Genomic DNA, 19,809 nt, shown 5'->3' on the forward strand with positions numbered 1-19,809 from the left:
CTCTGGTTCTTTTTTTCTTCATGTTGGATTGTATTGCTTGACGCATATGAGTGTATTATGCAATAAAGATAATATTACTAAAGCAATGGATTTGCTGATTATTTTTACTATTTTGTTTCCGGGTTATTCCATAGGTGGAATAGTCCCAATCTTAAACAAACTCCCATCCTGACGTTGTATGGATGCTTCAACCTGGTAAATGGGACATCCCTTCTTCATTCAGTCTGTTTTCCACCTAGCCTTTCTTTCAATATTACATTTATTAATAACATACGTTACAAGGTAAGCGTTTTAAAAAAGCTTAGTAAGCCAACCAGTAGCATATTATTCCATGCTTTGTGATGAACAAGGGTTTCCTTTTAATACAGTGACAAGAGTGTAGGCCAGTACCCGTAAAGGAACCCGTAGAGGAATGGGCTTCACTCCCGTAAGGTTCTAAGTAAAGAATCGACAAAAGGAAGAATATTACATCATGATCTATGCTGGTTTTCATTTAAAAAAAAACCATGGTATAATAGAAGAAAAGAAAGGTCCTGAAATTGGTTCAAAGTAGAACTGTATTTTTACGATTTTAAAACTGTACATGAAGATGTATTTTAAACTCATTCATAATATATATAGTAAGACCATTATCGTAAGTGAGTTTCGTCCGGGAAGGGGGGGGGGGTATTAATATCTCATTTTGCTCTAGCTACAAAGTGTACAGGCCATTACTTTGCATCGTAGAGCAGCATTGAAGCATTTTCGTCTCAATTACTTCAAGACAACTTTCCTAAGGGCTGCGCTCCATTGACTGTTCGGAACACTCCGAACATGTGCAAAGTCAATGGAGTACAAAAGTGCACTGTTCTCGGACTGTTCTTTCTGTCCATGTGCGAGAGGTAGTGCAGTCAGAATTCAAGATGGCGACAAATTCACAAAACAGAGCGACACTCTTTGAATGCGACAGTTGTCATCGTCTTTTTAAAAATATGGAAGAATTTGTTTGCCATGCATGTGATGATCCAGGTATATATAAACTTATTGCATATAATTTTTGTTCGGTTAACTAAAGTACTAAAGTTATTCTAATAGATAGTTTTCAGTAGGCCCAAATTAGGAAGAGTTATTTCCCGTTGACCGCCATATTGGAGGTCAACATGGTCACATTCCTGCGACAATTGGCAACATTTAATGCGGATTCCTCAATTTTTAAAATTATTTATACATTATTAATATTTTATTATCATTTTTTTATTACTTTTTTGGCTGAATTATGGTTATGTATGGATTATATATAAGGCAAATGTATTTAAATTCAGTAGACATTTTGTCTGGGTCAGTGACTGGCATTCGCAACGGCTACGCTCAATCGTGATGTCTCAAACCCCCTTTCTACTTTATTGGCGTCGGAAGCAAAGGGGGAGGCTAACCCCCCCACCCCACCCCCCCACCCCCCCAAAAAACGTTTTGGGGCCAAGCCCCAATTTCCAATGCCTAGTATATTAGCCACCGAAGCTCCCTCCCCCCCCCCCAGTTCTGACGCCTATGTACTCTTCTAAGGTAGTAAGTACTTAGTGACTATAAGGTATTACATGTTTAAGATTTTTAACCCCCAGTTACTAATTAAAACTGTTAAAGAGAGTATCAAGATAGTAAACCTTTATAAAAAAATGTTGCCACTTCTATGGTATTGCAGTTGGTCATGAAAAGCTGATAAACATGCAATTGTAATGTAATACATTAAAGATTAAGGTATTATGCCCATGAGCCTGTAAGTGTACACATTGCGTAGGAATTTGGATGTAAGTAAAAATGCCACATTTCTATGGAACATTTGCATGTATAATTTATGAAAGGACTGTTAAAAGAAATTTTTATCAGGATTGGGCAATGTAACATACCTCCAATATAAATGGTATTTAGTACCTCTTAATATAAATATTTTGTTTATTCATTAATTTTACACTTAACAAGTACTGGTGGCTATGATGGCAAAATTCTTCATCTGGAGGATGAAAGTCTGGATCTAGAAGGAGGAGATGGGAGACCCATAGAGCTGGCTCCTGACTCTGCTGTTCTTTGGACAAGACCAGCCACACTTCTCCTTATTGACCAGTATAAAAAGAACTGATCACAAGTGGAAAATTAAGAAAAAAGGCACTATGGAACAAAATTGCAGCAACTCTTAAACAAAAAGAAAAATGTAATTTCAGTGCAGCTCAAGTGGAAGGGAGATGGAAAACTTTGATGCGAGGATTAAAAAATGTTAAAAGACCACACCAAAAAAAGTGGGACAGAAAGAAGTCACCCATATGAGGATGACATAGAATTTATGTCAGCAAAGCCTAACGTTCAACCAGAATGTGTTATTGGGACAAAATCCAGCGCGGAAACCAAGTCGAGCACAGAAACCAAGTCGAGCACGGACACCAAGAGCACAGAGGAGAGCGACACAGGTAGGCCTGACACTCCTACAACTTCTACTAAGAGAAAATGTGTGTCTCCTGAAAAAAATCAAAGTTCAAAAAGGCGTCGCACAAATGATGTAGTAGAAAGCTTGGAGCAAATCATGAAGAATGAGAATCAGCGTTTTGAAGAACAAGTGGAAAGGAGACACCGTGAAAAAATGGAAATGTTTGGAATTTTTTTTTGGAAATTCTACAATCAAGCCAAAAAAAAAAAAAAATAAAAAAATAAAAAAAAAATAAAAAAAATAAATAAATAAATAAAAAATAAATAAATAAATATGAAAAATTGGATTTCATTTCATGAAGCTTAGTACAAATATTTTTATATTTCCTTTCTAGATGAGTGCAAAATATGCATGGAGGATGGAAAAAATTGCAGAAAGTGTAATTCTTCCTTGTGGACATCTGATAGCCTGTTTGAAATGTGCATCAAGTCTTACTGGTAATAAGTGTCCAATATGCAGGAAGCAAATCAACAAATCCATTAAGGTTTTCAAATGTTGAACTTTCAAGTTACTTACAATTTACTTGCAGTAAACTGTCTTTAAGGGAAAAATCAAGTAGATTATGTGAAATTATCCCTTTAATATGTCCATGTGTGAATATCTTTATTTTTAAGCAAAATGTTTTGTTTTTATTTTTATACTTATCACAGAAAGTGCCAATTTTTTGTTTTGTTGTTTTGTCTTATTATTCCATGTTATTAAAAATGTGGAATTTTTTTTGAAAGTTTATTGTTAGTTTTATTTGTCAATGAAATTAAATACAAATATTCAATAAATCAAGTTCAAGCAAACAGTGATTATTTATAAGACAATTAGAACCACACGTTACAGTATCAGATATAACTTGTAGGAAATAATCATTCAAGGTAAATTTTGAGCAATATTGTCACGTTTTCTTAGTCCTTCTGCTTGATTGTCTACTAAATTTCACTGAAGCACATTAGGCACTTGCTGATTGTCTTAAAAAATCTTGTACATCCTCATTGTTTAGGATGCATGTATTATGAATTATGCAACATAAGATGCATATATTATGAATTATGCAACATAAAATAATGATCTCAACAGATGTTTTCAAGTCTAAAGTTTCCAAATATCGCAGACGTCTGAAACGTCCTTTTAGACACCCAAACGCCCTCTCTATTGTCACTCTTGTGCCAGAATGACGGTAGCTGTAATTTCTTTGTTGGGGTGTAAAATGGCCCGTGTCACGGTAGGGAGTGAGTGGCCAGCTTTTCAAAGGATAAGCTCCATCTCCAAGAAAATGTCCATTGCCACAAACTGCGATACCATTTTCCATATATCTGTATTCTTTAATACCTGGACATCATGGCAGCTTCCAGGCCAACCTGCTACACAGTCAATGAATCTAAGGTCCTCTCTGCAAATTCCTTGCAAGATTATTGAGTAAAACCCCTTTCGATTGACGTAAGTTTCTTGGTGGTTTTTAGGTGCTTTTATGGCAATATGAGTACCATCTATAGCAACCAATACACTAGGAAAATTTTGTTTTTGCTCAAATTTGTCCATTATTTCCAGGCGTTCATTAGCTGAAGGGAGGACAATAAATACTTGTTTAAGATGATTAACAAAAATGTCTGTGATCCTTGTGCGGCATCTAATAACAGAGGACTCTGTAACATTGAATCTGTCTGATATGCTTTGAATGCTATCTTGGGTTGCCAAATACCAAAGGCTAATTAACAAGTGTTTATCTGTTGAAATAAATTCTCTTCCTCCAGTCCAGCCAGGTTGTAACTGTTGAAAGTGGGCAATATTTCTACATAAACATTCAAATGTTGATCTAGAAATCCGAAAGAAGCGTCGGAAATCATATAGGTTGTAGAAGGGTACAGTTTCCTCCACATACAATTCTATTCTTGTTTTATCTTTCCTTGCCCCGTAACACAATTCACATAACATTTAGCTAATTAATAAACACTTAGAATATGTAAATAAGATTTTGCAACAAATAACTCGATCTCGAACTTCTAACTCTTTATTTTCCACATACATCTTGATTATGGTTTTATTATCCTTGCCCTATCTATAAATGTAACACATAAATTAATACACACATAAACATAGAACACATAAACATAAAACTATTTTGCAACATTAATGAACTCTAAAAATCGCTGTCAATCCAGTTACTCTGCATCAATATTTTCTTATAATATCAGGCATGTAGTAGGGGGAGGAGGGGCTGGCATCCTAATTTTACCAAAACATTACTGATCCCACCCCCCGTTTTTATTGCAGTATAGTTAAATAGTTTAATCAGCAAGGTAATGCATGAGAATTTTTAATAAAATCTGGTTAAGAAAAAAGTTGGAACTCCCCCCCCCCCCCTATGAATTAGGATTCTCGAGTATGGAAATTTTTTCTTTCAGCTGATTTTTTTAATCTCTCCCCTCCAAATAAACAATACATGTACTATGTGCCTCAATTTGAATTTATTTCTTTAAAAAATCCACGTTTAATTAATAATAATGATAATAATACACATGTATTTAAGATGAGATTTTTTTTATTAATAAAGAAAATAATTTTATTTATGTAATATTTATCCATCTAAACCTAGTTCTGTATATTTACTGCATCTAACTGAGGAAACGCACGGGAATATATCAATATATCATACATTTGAATGTATACGACAGGTGTACACTGGTTAACTTACGTTGATAACAAAGCAGCTGCAAAGAGTTGCATAATTCTTTGAAAAGTTTGACAAAATTCCCCTTCGTTTTCAAGCAATTCATCCAGAAATATTGACATTAACGCCTGAAATTGCATATTGTCCGCCATAGTCCGTGTTCTGTCTGCACCATTCATCTTGCGCGAGAATTTGTCTGGGACGTGTCTCGAACAGGTCAATGGAGCGCGACCTTAGTTAAAACTGTTCGCAATTTGTCGTACAGAACGATGGAGAATACACCAATCTATAAATAAAGGCCGTCTCATCAATCTGTCACTGACCAGAGAGTGTGCATGAAGAAGCGACCCCTCTGATAAGAGAGTATGACTTTCTTTAGAACGACTCGTTCTAACTATTTTTCCCAGAATTCCAATCTACGCAAGCGAACTTGCAGTTTCCTCCCAACTAACTAGTCAGCCCGTGGGCTAACTAATAAATGACCTAACAGTGGCACGTCTTAGAATTCGTTAATTTGTAATATTTGGTTATGACAAGAGAAAGTCAATTGTACATTTTGTATAATGAAGTATTGCAACTTTGTCGCTCCTTGATGACGGAAACGTTTAGCACTTCTCTTGCTTATACGTTCCATAGATATTGATTGATTTAGTCAGGCAAGCTTTTTGAAAAGCTATTACCTATAATGCTTTTAAATATGCATTTGTATCACATCACACAACTATCTCGTCCCTGGTTTATGCCCTCGGATTGTGTCGGCACGCGCCATAGCCGATATCAACCTCACGGCCTGATACCAGGACGGAGATCAAAACAGCTGTATGATATTCTAAAATTTTTTCTTAAGAGTCATACTATATATCCACTAGGACAAATGTTTCATATCTTATATACAATCAGAAAGTGGTTTTTTACCAGAGGTTCATCTTTAATGAAAAATTGACGAGAAAATATGCATGTTAAAGTAAACACACCGTCTTTTGAGTTACATATTACATATTTAAGTTATATATATATACCTGAGGTATATAGTATATATTTAACACATCATCAAAGTTAGGTGATGTCAAAAGACGTAACATTGTTGGTGTGAAAAATAGAAATTATGTGATCTGAGAGAAAGATAAACTCACGTCAAATGAATCTTTTTTCTTACAAAGATATTCTATGTGGAAATAATTGGTTATTATGTAATTGATCAAAGAAGAACCTTACGTACAATGTATAAAAATATACTGAAGACTTTTCTAGAGCTGTAATAAAAGAAACAACATGACCTAGAAGCGGGGGGCAGGGGGACGTCCATCCCCCCACCCCGCCAATAATCTAGCCGATATACACTATTCTATAGTTAACAGAGCTACTTTATGCTCGTGGACTCTCAATAATAGCATCCATTGAGCATTTTCTTTCTACGGGCCTGAACAAAGAGAATTCATTAATATCACCCGCATACGGTGTTTACTTCTCCCAACTTATTAGATACTCAAGAGCATGCTCTGACTACGATAATTTTTTTTTAACCGAGGGTGGCAACTGGCAGATAAGTTGATATTGCAAGGATTTAAACAACCTCGTTTAAAGACAGCATTTCATATACATGACAAATTCAATGGTCATTATAATATCCTTGTAAGTATAGTTAATCTAGCCCTCTGGACGTAGAAATAAAACATGTTACTGAAAACTATAATAAAGCAATCTTTATACGGTGTTTTAACCATTGTGAATTTGTTACACCGTTTTTGTAGTTCTACTCATTGGCTTTAAGAATAGCTAGTCTTTCTCGAAGACACCAAACATTTCAAAACACCCGTACAAAGCATGAGACTGAAATATTAAAAATGATAAAATATCTAATTTTTCAACATACATGGGGAACTATTTTCTGTTTTAGATTTAAATGTCATAACAACATGTGCCATCATTGAATGTGTGTTAATGATTGAGTGTCAAAAAAATGCGTTAATGACTGAGTGTAAACAAATGCTGCATTTGTGTATAAAAAGTAGGTGATTAAAAGCAAACAAGGAAAGTTCTTTAATATTTGAAAATCTTTTGAAATGATTTCAATATTTTCTACGGGAGAAAGGTATAATTATATTATACACATTTATTAATAGTATCTGTGTGATTAACAAAGTAAATGTAGAGAGAAATAATCTATTCTTTTCTGTTTTGAAGAAGAATTATTTACTTTTACTTTTTATTTCATGTATTTGCTTGTTGTTTGTACCTAAATTAAGAAATCACAAGTTAAGAAATCTATTTACAATTGTAAAGACTGTTTTTTTTTTAACTATTTCGCAACTGATAGGTATATTAACTTCGTAATAATGTATTTGTAACGTTTTGATAAACTCTTTTCAGAGGCGTTCAAAAAATATATATGCAAAAATATAAAACATATGCTCTTGAAATTTCTAACACAGAATTTATAAAATTTCACAGATATTTTCTGGTATTATTGTTAGGAATGTCAAAACATTTATTTTCTTTAGTCGAATAGTCGATTGCATTATTCGAACACTACTGGACGAAAAAAGTGCTGAGAATCCCAAATTTTACTGATAATGTTTGATAATTACTGATACGGTGCTGTTCTTGCTGATAAATACTGATATTTACTGTTATTATTACTGTCGTTGCTGATAATTTTAGTTGTTTCGGATAAATACTGATAATTACTGTCGTCTTTACTGTTGAGTCTGATAAATACTGATAAATACTGTTGATGTGCTGTCGATGCTGAGATTTACTGATAATTACTGTGGTCTGTTCTTAAGCTGGGAAGGGCTAAAGAAGAACTGAGGGCTGTAAAAACCTTCAATTATTTCTTTCTTTTAATTATAAATTATCATACGACATTTTCATATTTCTTTAAATGTTCTGCTAGTGACAAAAATTACGCTGATCTCATTTACTACAATACGGTTGTGAAAATGTTGACAATAAACAAATGAGACCGCGTATATTAAGCAAATGTTTTCTACCAATCTATGAAAATAGTATAATTTATCTGTAAGCAAGATAAATGGAATTCTATTAATGTACTGTAAATAAAAAGAAAATAAGGCTATCTTTTAAAAAGATTCATCGCCGCCCTCTCCCGACTCCAAGATATTTGGGTAAGGAGGTCGGTGATGTTTTTTTTTTTGTTTTTTTTCAATAATAAGAAATAGTTCTTAATGGGTGGGGAAAAAATCGGAATAAAAAATATTTCCTGCAGGTTAGAAAAGTTTGATTCGCACGGTTTAACTCCGTCAACTGGTCAAGAGAGGACGACATTTTCTTTTAAAGATGACCTTTCATATACCTATTTTTGTTTTTTCTTTCTCAAAGACATTTTTTTTTTCATTTTTAAATGTTCGGTTTTCTGGTCTCTGTCAAGATATTTGAAAATTTGCTCGAAAATGAGAAATTTTATGCATTTTTAAATTTAATAAAGAGATGAAAACAGAGGTGAATATGTTCAATCTGGAGGCACAGATTATTTATTTATTTATTTATTTATTTATTTATTTATTTATTTATTTATTTGAACGTAAAATAGGCATTTTAGATTCTTCCAGAATATCTCTTCTACATCTACATGTACACGATACATACATGTGCAACCGGCAGATTGGGGGCTGATTAAAAATTAGTGCATGGTCAGAATCCCCAGTGTCAGAGCGAGGGCACATGTGTTTATGTTATTTTGATGTTGGTCTCTTAAAATTTCATGACACGAAAAATTTTTATTCAACAAGTTTTAAAATCTCTTTAATTTAATTTTATGGAATGTGAAATAAGAAATGAGACCTAATATGTTTACTTAGTAAAGTACATGTATATGATCAAATTGATCGATTTTAATCTTGTGTGGTCAAAAATTGCATGGAATAAATTGATCTTCATTGATCAAAAATCAAAGATCAGTCTCTGATTTGGCTGTATTGTGTACAAGTCTTCCGCCCCGGGGTAGAACGGGGTACAACTTGTATATTACATGTAAATTGTAGTGGTAAGCGTAACAATGGGCACTAATTACCTATTGTTCCTCGTCTGCGGCCACCGGTGTACATAATAAACAAACTACCTACACTGTACATGTACTTTCTTCTTTGAGCAGGAAAATCTTTACGGTCGCACGGAAAAAAAAAATTATCCTGTAATATTCAATTTGTTGACGAATAAAATTGAAAATTGAAAAAAAAACTATTTAGCAAAATAGGACATTGCAGTACTAAGATAAAAAAAAAAAAAGAAAGAAAGAAATGAAGTTATATGCATATACATTGTACAGATTTAATATTCAATAATTATTTTAATTCACATAAATCTATCTTTGCTCAGTATTTAATTTTATTTGTTAGTTTAATGCACATTTCCTGACATGCTTGAGATAAATTTAAAAGAAAATCCCGGGGAGGGGGCTACATGTATTTTCAATTCTGAATCTCGGTTAACGATGGTTTGGGGCCCGTGAAACGGAGACGAGAAATTGATACCGAACATTTGACTTCATCTTATAATTAAAACATTATGCAAAATGTACATATAAATTTAAAAAAAATAGATGGTTTGGTGAAAGCAATTATTGAAATTATATTAGCATTAACTGTCCACAATTCAGAAACAGGGAATTAAACTCCACATCGCTCAGAATCCGTGAAAAAATCTTTTATGAATTTTGAATGACAGTTACATGACGTTGTTTATCGCACTCAGGAATAAATGTTATAGTTCTGAATTTGGGATCGTTCATTGATTCTCTAAAATAATTTTATTCATGTATATAAAAATATGTAATGAGTTATTATAACATGTATGACATATTAAACATATAACTAAAGAATCAACCTTGCGCGTATCAGTTTTAAGTTAACAGTATTTCACCCCACCCCTCTTTTTGTGCTACAATAAAGCATAATCAAGTCGGTAAGCACCCAGCCTATACTGTTCGTTTATACAAAGGTCTCCGACAAGGAGAAAATGGAATTAAAAAACATTATACTATTTCTAATTTTACAAAATTCATGTCGCTCGTACGATACACAGAATGTACTAATAATTGACCCGATTCTCAAAACGAAAGTAGAACTTTTACACGTGGTTGACATGTGTGGTCTAGAAAAGCAATTTAGCTAGGCGGCATTAATGGACGAAAGTAACTTCAAGTTTTGTTTTATTTTATTTTGTTTTGTTTTTTTTTAACTGATTGACCGCGTATAACATGTATGAGCAGTTATTTATTGATCTCCGCGTACGTCTATAGACCTAACGCAGATTTATGTACTATTAACAAAGAATTAAAGAAAGACGTGTATTTCATTGATTGAAAATCACACTGCATAAGATTTATAGTGTACTGATGGCTTAACAATTAAAAAAAAAAAAAAAAAAAAAAACGAAAGAAAGAAAGCGTCGATACTACACAATGATATCAAATTCTCATCGAGGACATAATCAGAGAACTAGAGCGCACTGGCTATATGTATAAAAAAGAGATTATTCTACAAATTAAAGATGTTTTATTTTTATTATTTAAACCTGTCACATTCTTCAATAAAAGGACATAGTGTACACAACATAAAATCAGAATAGATTTTTTTGTGAGATATATTTAATACTGGCTAAAGTGTCTTCTTAAAATGAGAGTTGTATGTAAATAGAGGGGGGGGGGGGGTCTCAACTTATAGAGCTCATACATGTTCAGTTCTCTACACGAAAAAATAAATTGACAATAACAACCATTGACTATATTGAAGATGCCCTCTAAAAGCTTTTGATGACAATACAAATACACGTGGAAAAAATATGAGATGGGATTTTTTTTTAACCTTTAAAAATAAAAACTTGTTTTAAAAAGCACTTGGGGAGAAAAACCACCGCAATAACAACACAATTATTATTTTCCGCAGATACTGAAAACTTTGTGAAAGGAGAAATATAAAGGTAAAGAAAAACACAAACATTTATGATCTGATTTTAACATTATGATGTAAAAATGATTATAATAAAATCAATACATGAAATATGAAAACAAATAAAATGTGACTTTTTTCTAGAATAATTTTTTTGTTAGAATACTGTAATGAATTTGTTGATAGAATACTTTCTTTAAAACAAATAATCATTTCTTAGGCAATTTTAGTCCTTTCCCAGATTAAAAACAATGACCACAGTAATTATCAGTAAATCTCAGCATCGACAGCACATCAACAGTATTTATCAGTATTTATCAGACTCAACAGTAAAGACGACAGTAATTATCAGTATTTATCCGAAACAACTAAAATTATCAGCAACGACAGTAATAATAACAGTAAATATCAGTATTTATCAGCAAGAACAGCACCGTATCAGTAATTATCAAACATTATCAGTAAAATTTGGGATTCTCAGCACTTTTTTCGTCCAGTAGTGGAACGATAGTCGAATATATTCGAAACTAAAATTTTATTTCAAATTTCACTGGTGCATCACATATTTAACCCCAAATCCCTCTTTTTTAAAATTTATTAAAAAGTTACTTCAAATGTTACACACAGATGTTCACATGGACCTAAAATGTGATAGCGTGTTTTTATTTACTTAATATAGACCGCTAATTTCTCCAAAATGCATTATTTCTCCGTCAATCATGTTCATAAATCGGTCTGTAAAGTCGGTTTTTTAGGAAGCATAAAAAAATGACTGTGCGATATATCTTTTTAAAGCTTATTAAAATGATGAGGGGGGGGGGGGGGGCACACGGTGTCTGTGATAATGTTAAATATTTGAATATACTTTTTGTACCAACTATCAAAATGTCTTTAAAAATATGTAAAAGAATATTAATTTTATAATAATTACCGTAGTGTCCAACATGACACGGCTATAATGGGTACATGGTATGGTTTGTTCCCATGATATGAGATCAAGTCCAATTAATAATTTTACAAAGAAAGCGCAGTATAGCGAGATAATTTTATTACAAAAACAACACATAATTAATTGACAAATAATTCTCGCGGAAGTGAAGCATTTCTAATCACTGTACTTTCTACATGTAAAGTCAGCAGTTTTTAATGAGGAAAATTATCTTATCGACTGTGTCTGAGGAAAGACGGTTTCTCACTTTTAGAATGAGAATTCCATCCCTTTATCACTCTTTTAATGAATTTAATTATTCGAATGTCGTTTTGTTATTCGATCGTCGGTCCTTTCGACTGATGGTCGAATAGTCGACTGTTCGTTGACATCCCTAATTATTGTATATATTCTTAATATCTGTCTAATTTTGTAGTACTCTGTAAAATCAGGAAAATTTCATTTCTTTTTTACATTTTTAGATACCCCCTAAGGAAATAGATGATAGAATTTTGTGTTTCTTATAAATTTAATGTACAATATAGCATTACTTATAATATATTATAATTTGAGCGAAAATTCTATCGTAGTATTTAAAATTTTGCTTAGAAATGCGAAAAATTAGTATTTTCACATATAATCCTAATAGTATAATAAATGTACAGTACATTATCTTTGTTTTAAGACGGTCCCTAAAAATACCTTGACGGTAGATTTTAAATTTGGCATGCGCACTTAAGTCAATGCAAGTTATTTTTATCGGTCAAGTGAAAGGATCTACCGGACTAATCCGTGGTCAAAATGTGTTTGTGTGTGAGGAAGGAAAGGATATATATACATTTTTTTATCAAGATATTTTATAGAAAAGAAAAATCTATAAAAATAAAGATTTAGTAAAATAATTCTACAAACGAAATATTTCTGATGATGAAATTTACATTTAAAAAAATTGATGAAACTTAAATGTAGACACCCTGATGCAATTTTGAATTAACCATCTCCTTGTATACATGTAATGAAGCAATCTAAAGAGTTGTTCAAAGGGTTAAAGAAAAAATACCTTCAGGTTTTTGTGACCAAAACTCTCCCGCTTAAAGAGAAAAGTGTACGTACTGTGAACTAGCACAATTGTATGACTGGTTCATTTTCTTGAAAACAAAACGCATGTGTTTAATTAAGAAAAAAGATATCATTTTTAGACTTCCATTGGAATATGACATGAAGTCGGTCACGTGATCAAATTTTATAACGCCCGAAGGGCGTTATAGTAGATTTGATCACGTACTGACTTCATTTTATATCCCAATGAAACTCAAAAAAATGATATTCTATTCCTTATATTTATATTTTACTTTTATTCGTGTTACAAGGAAAATAGGCACTGTTTAGACTTTGTTATTGAAAGTCATTTAATTAGTATTGTTATATAAGGAAAGACATCAGCAAATGTAAATATCACAATTTGTTAAATAAGAAAGTCTTTATAAAGGAACAAAACATTTGTTTCTTTCTTTTAGTTTGACGAAAGACAATGAAGTTTACTTGGTAAGTTTGATACATTATCAAAAGATTATACTTTTTACTCATCCAATCTACATGTATGTACTTCAATCCTGTTTTGTTTTTAATTAAAAAGTAGATAAACAAATAAAATAAACGGATATAGAAAAAATACTGCTATTGCTGTGCCTTATCCTAACAATCATTTCAGAAATAAGTTACCATTTTAAAACTTTCATCATGATGTAAATACTCGTACTATATGGGTTGATAATGTGATCAATTTCAATACAACCCGCAGGTTTCTTTTTTCATAGTAAATTGACATAATTACATGTAAAAGAAATCACCTTCTTATTTATTACCTGATTAAGGAATGATATAAATAGGGATTGCTTTTGTATTTCTTTAGTTTTACTTAAAAAAATTATCAATTACAGGTATTTTTCTGCTATTCTTGTTTTTGGAATCTGTGCCAGTTTGCAAGATTCTACTTTACAAGACAGCTCTGCCGTAGGAAATTCCGAAAGCGTTTTTAAAAGGTTATAAATATAACATTAAATGGTAAAATACTTAATTGTCTAATTTTCTTTTATTGTAAAATCATATTGTTCTACAATGTTTAAAATATTTCATTCTGATACATCCTAACCAAGAGCTAATATTAAAAAAACATGTTCTACTACCCTTAATATGTAAGCATTATTTCTTTTATTCATATTCAATCAGCATCATATCACTTCGTAAATTCTGATCCGTAACTGTTTCTTTTTTACTGACAGAGCTGGGAAAATAAAGTTGACAAAAATTGCATTAAAAGGTTAGCAAGGGATTTAAAAAGGAACGGGTCACTAGCAAGGAAGGCTGTAGATCGGTTGGAATATTGGTCTGGTGGACGTATCAGTGCAGATAAAATAGTACAAGTCATAGATGGCGTAGCAGACAGACTGAATAGGTATCAAGTTGCAACCTGTGGATATTTCGCAGATGTAGGAGTCTCCCTTGGTATTAATCGTAGTATTGCATATCAAATCTGCAACGTTGCTCTCGATTTACTCAGTATAATTTTGTAAAAGGCAATTATGACTATAAACAACCAAGCATCTTGAAAATATATCGTTGTTCTTTTCTTCCGGAAAACGCTTCGAGAACATGAATTTCGTTTGGATGGAATGATGTATGACTGATGATAAAATGGATATTTAGGTGAATTTTTTTTTTTTGCACTTGCTAATCAATTTTAATCAACTCCATGCGTAAGACGTAACATTATAAGTTGAAAAACTAATTTTTAAGTTCTTTCTACTTTTATATAAAACAAAAGTAAATTTTTCACGGTATGTTAAGTGTATCTTATTCCTTTTCATAATTTAGTTTACAGGAGAACAAGATGTCCCCGTATATCAACTTAAAGCGAAGGTTAAACTTTCTCAAATGTCTGATAACTTTTTTGCGTGACAAGGAATTTTTGCCCCGAAATAATATTTCTTTGATCTGCCCTCAAACTGAAATTGCTTCCTACAGGCTTGCATTGAATAAACTCTTTGTCATTAATCAATTGCATATACAAAAATATTTTAAAACCAATTACATCACCCTAATTTAGTTTTTAGAATAAAGAAAGAAAAATTAAACGTTACTATATTCTGTTTTCTGGTGCTCTTGTGGTAATTGTGTTACGATGCCGACACCAGTGGAAGATAAATGTGCAGAAAAAAAAAAATATTATGGACAGTAAAATTGAGGAACAATCACTTGCGTGTATAATTGAACACGAAGGTTTTATTGTAAACTGTTTAAATACATATATTCTGGGAAAAATTTCCTATGAATATATTCTAGAAAAAGTACAATTGGAGGTAAATGAACGCATTCATGAGTAAGTCATTTCTGAGATTTCTAAGGCGGATATTTTAATATATATTCTAAGTCTGTATAATATCGGAGGAAAATGACACGAAGTATCGAGTGGGGAGGGGTGTGTGCTCCCCTGACTTTTTTTTTTTTTTTTTAGAATTAATTACTTGCTTTTAACGCTTACTTTTTTCTAGTAGTAATTTCTGACTTTTAATTTAAAATGGAAATTTTCATGAAAGGCTGGTAACAAACCCCTCCTCGTTTTGTTACAGCTAGTACATTGAATCTCCCACACCTCAATATATCGAATTGTTTGGGACAGAAAGGCTATTTCCACCCACCCCCTTTTAGGTCTTCAGACTTTGGATTTTTTGGCTTTCCAAAATGTTATCAAGCATATTTTTGGCTCGTTAATTATCTCGCCCTCCCCCATAATCAGCCCCCCCCCCCCCGATATTAATTCTTTCACCATGCCAAACAATTATTTTTATTTCTTTGAAAGAAAAACATTTATGTTGATTATGAAAAAAAACCCCCAAAAAACCCCCATGCAAATGATATTTTTTTCCTACTCTAAAGACATCTCAGTCACATGTATCACCAATTTGTCGGATGGATATATTAGCGCCTCGGGTAGGAGAACAGATGAATTCTTCCATCTTGTCTAGTAACGGAAATCCAAAAAAAAAAAAAAAAAACCAAATACTGCAGCTATTATTACCAAAACTGACAAATTAATGTACAATATAAATTTAGAAACTAAACCAAGAACTTCGTTAGTCATTTTATATTCAATTAAACTGTAAACTTGTTCACGTAAAAATGTCGCTCAGAAAGCTTCGCATGTTGATTGGGTTCAAAACCATCTCTTTTCAATTTTAATGTCCTTATTTTTCCTCAATTTTGGGTTCCTCAGATATAAATACATACTCAGGCCCTGTCCCCATTTATTGGTACCTTAAAAGCGCACATAGCATCATCTCGCTAACGATAATGTTCCAAAACCGGTAATAATTATAGTTTTTACTTTCTTATTTCTCGTTGTCTCTTATGACGTCACGCAACAAGGGAGAGAAGCGATTTACAATAAACGCTCCACTTGTCACACGGTCAAATTTAAACGACGATTAATGATGGCATTGGTGACAGAAAAATTAAACAGACCATATAATGTCATCCGCATTGCTCCAAAGGCTGATAATCACGAGTAATTATGTATTTTCAAACAAATATTATATTTGGCCTTTAGGAGATTCCATTAACTTTTCACTATTTCTCAATTATCCCTCCTTGAAAGCAGGCATGGGGTAATCGTAATCGAGTGTAATGATTTCTTACTTTCAAGTAATCGACTTTTTCATTTCTGAAAATGTTTAAACAACTTCAAACTTTTTGAATTTGCAAAATCATTCTCATGTTTTCATTCAAATTGTAAGGTTGCTTTTTTGTCAGGGAGAGGTTATAAGTGTCTGTATTTTTAAGAGAGGGGGTAAGTGTGGCTGTGTTTGCTTATCTTGATTATTTAATTGACTGAGACATCCTGACTTGCAGATTATGAGGTGTAAACTGTGAACTACCTAGTGTTTAACTTTTATAACTCAAAGTTCCATTGAAGACAAACAATATTTAATAATTGATAGTTCTATAAGAGAAAAACAATATCATTAAAACAATTAATAACTCTCAAAACACTTATTTCAATACAGAATGAAATTGTGCTATTAGTTTTACTTAAAGGCAAATTTAATTTACATGTTTATTACTAAGAGTCTAATTAACTATTTTTTTGAAAGAAGACACAGTAATGTTTTTGTGTACTGCCAACATGCGGGTAGTCCAAATACTTCTGATTCACAATAAAATATTAAATAATTTCTGCAACAAAAATCAATAAATATGGAGGTTCAGATCCAAGGTTGAAAGGAATAATTAATTCCTTGGCATATTCTATTATAGGAACCATGTCTCCACTTCCATTGCAGAGAATCCCTCCTTTGGGTATTTAATGAGACTTCTAGGTCTATGAAATTAAACCAGAATAAAAGCTTAAATGAATCTAAACGAAACTGCAGGAACACATTCAAACTTCAGCTAGTGGATATCATCAACTCACTATTTAACATTTAATTTGAAATATTGCTTGAACATTTGAGGGGATAAAAACTTGGAAGTAATCGATTTTTAATCGATTACATTTTCCAAAGTAGTCAATTACAATCGATTACAGGACAAAAATGAGTGTAATCGATTAAATATCGATTTCACAAAATTTCTCTTTGTAATCGATTATTAATCGATTACATTTTTCAGTAATCGTGCCCATGCCTGCTTGAAAGAGGGTGTGACCCTTCATTATAACAAACTTGAATCCCCTTCACCCATGGATGTTTTGTGGTAAGTTTGGTTGAAACTGGCCCAATGGTTCTCAAAGTCAAAAATGTGAAAGGTTTGCAGACGACAGTCAAACACCAGACACTCATCAGAAAACTCACTTGAGCCTGTGGCTCTGGTGAGTTAAAAAGAAAAGGCTTAGAACTATAATGTATAAATAGGAGACATGATTGTCAAAGTTAATTAACATTGAATATGAAAGAGTGCATTGTAAATTATATAATCTATGTATCCTATAAAACATTCGCTTCGATTGAAGCAAACTTACATTATTGTCGTCTTGTACAATATTGATTTCTTATATAATAATATACATTCCATTATACAGAAATCTTTCTTCTGAATCAATTTAATACTTTATTTTCATCTAAGTGATCATAAAGGTTTAAGTAACTTAAAAAAAAAAGAATTATCATAAAAGCACATTTTAACTGCAAAATAAAATTTCCAAAAATGCAGCCTATATTGCTTTAAGAAAGATATTAAAAAAAGAGCATTAGTTAATGTAATCTATATACCATATAAAACACCAAGTTTTGCTTTCAATTGCCAATTGCTTCCTCTGATTAAAAGCTTCTTAAAAAGGAGTTTGGACGTCTTTGGTATATTTTCCAACCATTTGCAAACCTGATAATTCCTTTAACTGACTCTTGAAAAGAGTAATAGAGGAATTTTTATGGATATCTAGTTGCTTTAAATGCACAATATTTACAACGTAACAAAGGATGAATCGTTTAAACGTCCAAATCTGGCCCCCCGATAATTTACAAAAAATTAAATTAAAGATTTTCCGCATATTTTTGCCTCAATCTTTCCATCAAACATTGTAGTTTAATAATTTCAATTTCAATTTTTACTTCCTTGCGCTGTAATTAGTTATTTATGTAATTAATATAGCAGGGGTATGTTGTTTACATCGATTTCTCATAGACTTTAGGCCACACCCCCATTTTGCAAGCCCATTTTTTATATGAGCGCATGGATGTTTCAAGTTGTCGTAAATACGGTCAATATAAAGAGTTATACTAGTCATTTACATTCATGAAAGAAATTGAAACAGTCTTGCGCTCATTTGTTATTTTCAAAAAAGGTGCAAAATCACGGGTTCTTGTCTCCATAGTAAAGGCACATTGTTTACAAATTTCAACCCGTCTTTGACCTCATGAATAACAAAGCACTGAACACGTGACTCAAATCTATTCACTTCCACGCTTTGAGCACACCTATGCGACATTGTGTTCATGTACACAGTGTCTAACCGACATACTAAAATAAGCGGAAGTTCTTGCGTACATGTATCGAAGCGTGTAAACAAACCCAGAGAAGAACAAGTACCTGTTAAATTGCAAGGTGAGCATGATTATTGACACACAAACATGATGAATTAGCGTAATTATCATTTTGCATATTCCGCTGAACAAGTGTCAATTGTCTGTATTAAAATTGTATGAATATTTAAGGAGAAATTTAAAAGACGCAATCGTTTGCTCACATATTTACACATGCATGTAACGTTTGTACGTTGTTTATAGTCCACAATAGATATAATTATTTCTCTAAATGGCAAATATTGAAAATTATGATACATAACAATGTCATGTATGCTTCTGAGTTTTATATTTAAATGTTGAGGTTTGAAATTACACAATTTAAAACACCTCTGTCATTGTAATCACTGTATGCGTCGTTTCAAACGAGATTGTTCGAATTGTATTGTTCGTTCCTTAAGTAACGCAAGTTGTACTGGTATGTATTTGAACAAACAGGAGATCCACAAGTCTCCGTACATACATTTAACCTTACAGTCAGGGTGTTTCATACTTTCATTTAAACTTAACTTTGGCGTCTAAATTTGAGAAGAATTAACAATATTAATAGTTTTCAATAAAAAGTAAAAAACAAAAAAAAAAAAAAAAAAAAAAAAAAAAACAAAAAAAAAAAAAAAAAAAAACAACCAAACAAACAGACAATAACAAAACACACACAAATAAATAAAATAAAAACAGAAAAACATAAAATATTTTAAAAAAGAAAAGAAACACCCCCCCCTCCCGCAAAAAAAAAAAAAATAAATAAATAAAACTGTAAACACACGACGGACGTCGACAGA

At 32.1% G+C, this 19,809-nt stretch overlaps 1 protein-coding gene and 1 pseudogene across 1 annotated transcript; one reads left to right on the forward strand and one right to left on the reverse strand.

Moving 5' to 3' along the window:
• Nucleotides 1-902: 902 nt before the first annotated feature.
• Nucleotides 903-2,655, forward strand: LOC133195982 (uncharacterized; annotated as a pseudogene).
• A 1,036-nt stretch (nt 2,656-3,691) lies between these two features.
• LOC133195355 (uncharacterized) lies at nt 3,692-4,378 on the reverse strand. Its single transcript, XM_061331198.1, has one exon. It carries the CDS (start codon nt 4,376-4,378, stop codon nt 3,692-3,694), a length of 687 nt encoding a protein of 228 aa, XP_061187182.1.
• Between the last annotated feature and the right edge of the window lie 15,431 nt (nt 4,379-19,809).

The sequence above is a fragment of the Saccostrea echinata genome, unplaced genomic scaffold (genome assembly GCF_033153115.1).
Source record: "Saccostrea echinata isolate AGI-Se365-2 ecotype Australia unplaced genomic scaffold, CSIRO_AGI_Sech_v1 ptg000029l, whole genome shotgun sequence".
In the NCBI taxonomy this organism is placed as follows: Eukaryota; Metazoa; Mollusca; class Bivalvia; order Ostreida; family Ostreidae; genus Saccostrea; species Saccostrea echinata.

Coding starts and splice junctions, on each gene's coding strand:
- LOC133195355 (XM_061331198.1), bottom strand. CDS start 4,378: ATGTTATGTGAATTGTGTTACGGGGCAAGGAAAGATAAAACAAGAATA.